Below are 6237 nucleotides of genomic sequence, written 5' to 3' on the forward strand. Positions count from 1 at the left end.
AAGATCACAAGGGAGGCAAAGCTCTCCCTACCAAGTTTTTTAACATAGCTGCATACCCAAGACTCAAACTTTCTGCACAACTATACTGGTGCATTGATCTAGTGGGACCAATTATTTATAAAATATGTGATATAAAATGAGATGTAGAATAAAAGTTCTGTGCAACAAATATCAAGGGTGAGAATACTAACCCAATGGCGCAACTGGGAAGAGATATGACTTGAAAGAACTTGCAGTGCTTCCAGTTTGAAGATAACAAGACAGTTAATGTTGGGGGTTAACAAAACAGTAATTTAAAACTCACATTTTACTTACTAGTGGCAGTATCAACTGGATAAAGGCCAAAATATTGGGATGTTGGCAGCTATTATATTTTCCCTATTTATAACAAAAATACAATGGCTTCTCATTTTCTGTGGACAATGTAGTCTTGAGCATCATATAAAGGGAAATCAAGATTTCTTGCATACCAGGAAATCAGAGAACATTGAAAGGGAAAAATATTGAGGATGAATACAAATAAATTTAACAGGCAAACCAGTTCATGAACTCAATGACTGATAACCTAATGGTCCTTGCAGGTCATCCTGTCTCTTATCACTTCTTCCCATCAATGATGGCATCCAAGGGAATAGCTTACCTAGCTCCTTGCTTATTTTACTAGACCTCAACTGCTTATCATTGATTCCGAACTTGGCTCTTTCAACAGCTTCCATTATATCTTCCCTTGCCACAGTTTCACTACCTACAAAACCCAAATATATACACATGGCTGAGTGGTCACTGCTACTAAATTCAACAGAGACTTGAAAGTATATAAATATCATCATTTGATGCGTGCGCACAAGAAAAATCAATGAAATTAATGAAGGAAGGGATGTCTGGTTGGATGATAATAGTCAATTAAAACTAATTTATACAGGACTAGGTGTCATAACACTTCATATATGGTCAAATAGTATAACATAAGTCTGAGATACAATCTACTGAGGAATGCTAATTTATGAATGCAATAAGCTGTAGTGACTTGTATATAAAATTGGGTGTTGTTCTTACCTCTACGAGCAGCAAGCAAAGCAGCTTCATTGACAATGTTTGCCAGATCAGCACCCACAAAACCAGTAGTAAGAGAAGCAACTAAATGACAAATGATGTTAGTGTCCTCCTCTAAAGGAACTCCTTTTAGATGCACAGCCAATATTCTTCTCCTTCCTTCTTCGTCAGGTTCACCTACAAATACTTTTCTTGAGAAACGACCAGGACGACATAGGGCTGGATCCAAGGCTTCTGGCCGGTTAGTTGCTGCAATGACAACCACTCTCATCTCTGATTCAAATCCATCCATTTCTGTCAGCAACTACATAGGCAGAAAATAATTTAAAGGTCAGCTTAGAGCCTATGAGAACTATTGAGAGCGCATGGAAATTTTTCTAACTTTCTTAAATTTTAATTAACTCATAAAAAAGTTGTTTTTCAAGTAGAAAGTATATACTAATACTATGAAATAATTGATCAAGAAACTGGACTTTTGAACATTTTTTGGCAAGAATGTTGTGAAGGGTGAACAAGTTTCTTATTTAGGAAAAGGAAAAAGAAAGAAGGAAAGAATAGGAGGAAGAGTGCACTGTGATTTGAGCTCCGTATTTTAAGCTAAATCGGCAATGTGGAAGAGTACAAAAGTTCTCAATGAATTAATAATGTTTTTAACTGCAGGAATCATACTAAAACTAATATCTATTCATCGGTGAGCCATAACCACTATTTGACTGTTTGGTACCACAAAAGAATTACAACATATTGAGTAAACTTGCCTGGTTTAGCGTTTGGTCGCGTTCATCATTGAAACTTCTTCCACGCCTGCCTCCAACAGCATCAAGTTCATCAATGAATATGATTGATGGTGCAAATTTCCTTGCCGCATTGAAAAGGTCTCTGATTCTAGCTGCCCCTCTTCCAACGAACAATTCCACAAACTCACTGGCAGATACTGTGAAAAAGGGTACACCTGCTTCCCCAGCCACTGCACGTGCAAGTAATGTCTTCCCAGTTCCAGGAGGACCTACCAGCAACACGCCTCTAGGTAACTTTGCTCCCACCTTTTGGTAATTTATATCCCCTTGCAGACATGAAACTACCTACAAATAACGGACTTTGTCAATAAATGGAAAAATAAATTTTCTTAACCATTGACAAGAAAAATTCTACTAAACTAAGGAAAAATGAATATATAAAGGCATTGTGTTAAAAAATTCTTTCTAGTTTCAATGAAAATTCATTTTCCAATTGTTACAATTTAGTCCTCCATATTCTATGACTGGAACTTGATTGAAGGGTAATTGATTGACAGAATACTATGTAATATACCTACATACTTCATCCTCAACTTTCACATTGTTTCTGATGGGACCAGCAGGATCAAAAGAAAATTGGAAAGGTGTATACAAGGAGAAAGATACAGGGAGAGCAAATTCAGAATTAGTTAGATGGTAAGATGTTTTCTTAGTTAGTTACAGTTAGAGTCAGTCAAGAAGTTAGACAGTTAGGCGGTTACAAGATTCCTAGCTTAAATAGCAAAAGGGAGGCAGAAGGGATTCATTTGGGGATTAATGGATTGTGATTTTAGAACTGAGCAAAGGCTCAATGAAAAGGGGAAACCCTTGAAAGGAGATCTGTCTCCTTGTTGTTCATCTTAATAATACCAATTCTCTTTTAATCTCTTCCTCTCTTATCTCCCTCTAACTAATTTTTAGTTTGCTCTCCTTGTTTATTAATCCTAATGTACACCACAGATTTTCTTTGGATTTCGCAGGGGATTGTGATCTACCAATTAGATGGCTTAACTAACTCGATAGGAGAGAGATGGTGGAATCTTCTTGATTTCCTCTGTAAAGGGGTGGTAATGTTGGTCCATGAGCAAATATATAGAGGAGAGAATGCATTGAGTGGGGTATCTTCGAATTTAGGCTGGGAATTGGGACTTAGGGATAGAAAGTAGCCTCTCAAATGCTACTAGACTATCTTTCTTCTTAATTTTGTCTGTCATTTTTCTTCTACTATAGTTAATGATTATGCAACTTTCCACATCTTCCCTTAATGTATGTAATTTTTGACAAAATTTCATGGAAATCAGCCCCATTAATACAAGTTACATTTTCTGTTCTCTTTAATTTCTTCAACCGCGGTTCAGATCCTAACAGTCCCATCATTTTCTTTTTCTCTTTCACTCTCCCTCTCTCTCTCTCTTCCAAATCATTATTTTTTGTCTCTTAATATTTTTCAACAAATGCAATGGTCAAATCTGTCAAAGCAATCAATATTGGAAATCAACCAGTGAATACTTCACACAGATAGAACAATTCAAACTACAATATTTTGATGCAATCCGGTTTACTTTCATGACAAGGCACCTAATTGCCACAGATTATACCTAACCAAGAGGTTAGAGTTAATTTTAAAAGAAAGCCTTTTAGCATATCTATGCGGCAAATGAACCTTGTTTCAATGCCTTAACAGTCTAACCCTTCCTTGCTATGTTCATACCAGAACAGCAAGTGGTATGAGCTAATCCTTGAATATTTAAACAGTTGACGAAACAAGATCAATATAGAGAACTGCATAACCCCTGACATTTTATCATTGAAAAGATCTGACAAAACAGAACCTTAGGAATAAATGATTTCTTTGTCTTCTTTTTTGACAGAAAAAAGAATGAATGATGTTTCAAATGATCAAAGTTTATTATATCTGGATAGTCAAATGGATTTGAACAAAATTTTAGTTCTGAGATAATCAATTCTGAATTTGGTTATAAGAAAACCAGAATCTTATCTACAAACGCAGTCACATCTCACAAATTGTAAACCATGAAGTTAGTGGTACTTTTTTAGCTGCTGATACTAAAAGCTTTTACGCTTTTGTACTGTGCCATAAGCTAAAAATTCTACTATTGATCTCTAATTCCAACTTGCAAGTGACAAATTACGAGAAATTCCAAATGAAATTAGATGTTTTTTGTTTATAGAAAACTACTACTATCTACCAATACTGTTTTGCAGATTATATTACCAAGTCAGTTAGCCTTGCTGAGCTTCTCCAACAAAATTTTCCCATATTTCTTCTTGCTATGTTATAAACTAATATTTCAGGCAACAAGATTTTAAAATTTTAAAAGAAAGAGAAAAAGACATCGATCCACATTCAATATTACTTGCACAAATAACCAAATAGTGTCAATACACCGAGCATTCTTTATCTCCCTAATAAAAGGTGATGAAGAATTGCTAACTGCACACCTAACTTGTACTTAATAGTCAACACAAAGGGAGAAATCCTCAATCGAGGAAAATGTAATAATGCCGAAGTAAAAGTTACTTCTTGACCAAACTAGCAAAACAGCAAAAATCAATGTTATATTACATAATTATTATAAACATCATAGTATGAGATAATTACCTCCATGAGCTCTACTTTTGCAGAATCAACACCTTGCACATCATCAAACCCAACTGTTTGACTATTTGGTTTCTGCTTCCTTGCTGGACTATTAGCAGCAGAAAGTTGACGATATAGAAGCCACATCAATGGAATTAAAGGTATCCACAGTGTTATCACAGTTATCAAAGTACTCCTCATTGACATTATCACAGATTGAGGGGCGGAGGTATATGTAACTCCCTTTTCTCTCATTAAACTAACAAGGAATTTTTCATCATGATCTATTTTTCTTGTGGAATACTGCCACTCAGGAATAGAAGCTCGAGTCCTAGAGAATTTCTTTAATATATTCACTACTGGAGTTTGGCCAGCTCTAGAAGTCTCCTCATTCCCAATCTTATCGACATCCTTATCAATTGAAACATCTGCTACTTGTAATTCTTCACCGGAAACTTGATCATTTTCAACAATTTGGGAGTTCATGTTGTAATATATACGGCGAGACCCCTCTTCAACCAAAACTTTTGCAACAGATCCACTTTGAAGGCTCGTAATCAAGTCCGAATATGGAACAACTTTTGGAGGGGGGAGTGCAGTCAATTTCAGAAAAAGGAAACAAAGGCTGAAAACCACAGATAATGAGGTAGAAAATACCACTGTTCTAATGTTCTTACGAATAAAGATTCCCACCTCATTCAAAAAGGATTTAATGGAAGCCCTTTTCATTCTTATAGCCAATAACCGTAACCTCGGGCGCAATCTGAATGAAAATCTCTTCTTCAACCTATTACTTTCCCCTTTACGATAGTTGGACTTTTTGTCATCCATGCTTCTGCTCACAAGTGGCTCAATTTTATTGTTACTAGAAACACCATGTTGAGACTTGCAACAACGAGGAAACCTCAATGAAGGAATTTTACTTTTTCTATCACAATACTCAAGCTTCTTGTTCCAAACCAACTCATGTTGAAATTTGTAGCATTGGTTAAACCCCAGAGAAGTAAAAACAAATGAGCTAGTGCACAAACCTCCATATACCCGAAAATCTCTTCTTTGTCCCAAACTATCTGGGGTAACAAATGACCTAGTACAGCAAGGTAAAGAAAAACAAGACATGCTTCTTCCACAATCAAGCTATATATCCATAAAATCTGCTAGTTCCCAATAAACTGCATTACCCCACAACGAAATTTTGAAGCTTTAAAACACAGGAGCTGAAGAATTTCACAGAGTTATCTATGGTGTAACATGAACATAAGAACATTAACATGAAGGGTATATTACCTTGTATAAAGCGAAAACTGGAATTGTATGTGTTCGCTGTATGAGGAATAAGAGCACAAAATATGTTTCTTACGTTGTTGGTAACACTGTCTGGTATATCTTCAACTACATGTTCAGCCATGGACCTGGGTCTTTGGGGTTAGCAGATTCAACAATGCACTTGTCAAATGGTCCATTGGACCTTGGCATCTTTCAATAAAAGGATCGTTATTATGTCACTATATATAACCCAACCCAATATTCAAATTAGGTAGTTGGTGGAATGTTAAAATGATTTAAATCAATATTATAGCACGCAATATTGTGCTTAAAATTTTTACGTTATTCAATAATTCTGTATAAAAGTGATTTTTAACGATTTAACCATTACATTTCATTGAATTGTATAACAATAAGAATATAAATAAATGATTTTTATTTTTGTATATATTTTAAAAGTATATATTACGTAAATCTTAATTGTATTAATTAAGTAGTAAATAATTTGGATTAATATAATATATATATATGGGGAATAGA

The 6237-nt window shown here is 35.1% G+C and overlaps 1 protein-coding gene across 1 annotated transcript; it reads right to left on the reverse strand.

Annotated features, from left to right (window-relative positions):
* Nucleotides 1-320: 320 nt before the first annotated feature.
* On the reverse strand, nt 321-5631 carry LOC133303155 (probable inactive ATP-dependent zinc metalloprotease FTSHI 3, chloroplastic). The gene is made up of 4 exons (XM_061503034.1): nt 4453-5631; nt 1812-2135; nt 1057-1357; nt 321-745 (listed from the first exon to the last, which is right to left on the reverse strand). Exons 1-4 carry the CDS (start codon nt 5548-5550, stop codon nt 543-545), a joined length of 1926 nt encoding a protein of 641 aa, XP_061359018.1. The 5' UTR covers nt 5551-5631; the 3' UTR covers nt 321-542.
* Nucleotides 5632-6237: the final 606 nt, after the last annotated feature.

The sequence above is a fragment of the Gastrolobium bilobum genome, unplaced genomic scaffold (assembly GCF_033153095.1).
Source record: "Gastrolobium bilobum isolate Gb01-03AN ecotype WA unplaced genomic scaffold, APGP_CSIRO_Gbil_v1 utg10432, whole genome shotgun sequence".
NCBI classification, from domain to species: domain Eukaryota; kingdom Viridiplantae; phylum Streptophyta; class Magnoliopsida; order Fabales; family Fabaceae; genus Gastrolobium; species Gastrolobium bilobum.

Bases quoted from the DNA above. Each gene is read 5' to 3' on its own strand.
- LOC133303155 (XM_061503034.1), bottom strand. From the start codon at position 5,550: ATGTCTTGTTTTTCTTTACCTTGCTGTACTAGGTCATTTGTTACCCCA. The intron at 2,136-4,452 runs GTAATTATCTCA...CGTTATTTGTAG, and splicing joins CAAAAGTAGAGCTCATGGAG to GTAGTTTCATGTCTGCAAGG. The intron at 746-1,056 runs GTAAGAACAACA...TGGGTTTTGTAG, and splicing joins TTTGCTTGCTGCTCGTAGAG to GTAGTGAAACTGTGGCAAGG.